At 72.3% G+C, this 1383-nt stretch overlaps 1 protein-coding gene across 1 annotated transcript in view; it reads right to left on the bottom strand.

The window, feature by feature from the left end:
• PTCH2 (patched 2) overlaps positions 1 to 1377 on the bottom strand; it is a gene marked incomplete at its 5' end in the record, with an annotated part of 21428 nt that extends 20051 nt beyond the window's left edge. The window contains 2 exons of the mRNA XM_057390602.1: positions 895 to 1087; positions 1360 to 1377. Coding sequence (XP_057246585.1) covers positions 895 to 1087; positions 1360 to 1377 — 211 coding nt within the window. The remainder of the gene's footprint in view (positions 1 to 894; positions 1088 to 1359) is intronic.
• Between the last annotated feature and the right edge of the window lie 6 nt (positions 1378 to 1383).

Genomic DNA, 1383 nt, shown 5'->3' with positions numbered 1-1383 from the left:
AAAAAAAAAAAAAAAAAGGGGGTGGGAGAGCAAAGTTGCTTCTATTGTTGAACCAAATCCAAGAGTAGCTGAGGACCACACAGGGAGCGGGGCGTGGGGGAGGAGGCAGCGCTCCCGCACAAAGATGGCTGACACCCCTCCGCTGAGCAACATCTGCCCCTGCACAGCACCCCGCGGGGACCCCCGCCCGGGGGATCCCCCCGCCGCGCCCGGCGGCACGGACCGGGGGTGCGATTCGGGGTGCTGCCCCCCCCGGGGCCCCCCAAAGCCAGAGGGAGGCGTAGGAAAAGCAAATCCCASACCCGTGAAGCGGGACTGAAGGGTTCGGGGAGAGAAAATCCACGCCGGAGTTATTAATAACAAAGGAGGGGGATCAGCCGCTTCCACTCGGAAACGGGGATTTGCTCCTGCCTGACCCTGCCCGCGCTGCCGTCCCCCCCGGGCCGGGGTCCCGGGCTGGGACTGGCGGCTCCGCGGCGCCGTCTTTGCCCCGGTGCGGGCTGTGGCCGTCCCCGGGGGCTCTTCCCACCGGGAAGGGGGTGTCCAGCACCATCCCCGTCGCACGTGTTTGCACCTTCGCGCGGGGACCCCCGTCGGGACACGCGTGGGGGTCCCTCTGCAACTCAGCACCGCTCACCCGCGCAAGGAGCAGCCCGAGCGGCCGCGCAGACGGGATCCCCGTTCGTGGGCACCCACGGCCCCGTCCTCCGCGGCCCCGCTGGCGGGACGCCCGGCGGCGGCATCCTCACGTTCCTCCGCCCGCCCCGCTCCCGCGCTGTCACCTGCCTCCCGACCGGCCCCGCACTCCGCGCCGCGCGTGGGGGACAAAGCCCCGGCCGGGAGCGGCACCGGGACCGTTCCCACGGGCGGCCGAGCCCGCAGGGCCGCGCTTACCTTCCACCCAGAGGTGCTCGATGTCGGTCTCGATGGAGGCCACCCGTAGTCCCACGGCCAGCGCCCCGAACACCAGCAGCCCCACGAAGAGCACCTTCCCGCAGTGCCGCTGGATCCGGCAACCCAGGGCGAAGAGCAGCGCCTGAAAGCGGGCCCGCAGCCACAGCGGGGTCCTCTGGCCCACGGCCCTGCCCTGCGAAGGGGGCGAGGATCGGGTCAGACCAGGAGAGAAGAGACGGGGGAGCCCCTGCCCGGGGAAGGGGACCCGCAGTGGGGCGGGATGCCCGCCGCCGCCGCGCTCCGTTGGCTACGGAGCGGGACCGCGAGTGCCGGAGGTTCTCCGAGCCGAGGAACACGGGGGTCCCCGCACCCGCCCGGCCCGCCCCGGGCTCCTSCGCGCTCTCCGAAGTCCCCTCCCCGGCCCGCAGCCCCCGCGAGAGCGGGCGATGCTCGCCCCTCACTCACCTCGGGCAGCGGCTTGCGGCGGGC

Source organism: Malurus melanocephalus, unplaced genomic scaffold, assembly GCF_030028575.1.
Source record: "Malurus melanocephalus ecotype Western Australia unplaced genomic scaffold, MMel_1.1 scaffold_28, whole genome shotgun sequence".
Taxonomy (NCBI): Eukaryota; Metazoa; Chordata; class Aves; order Passeriformes; family Maluridae; genus Malurus; species Malurus melanocephalus.
This window is presented reverse-complemented; position numbering and strand designations above follow the sequence as displayed.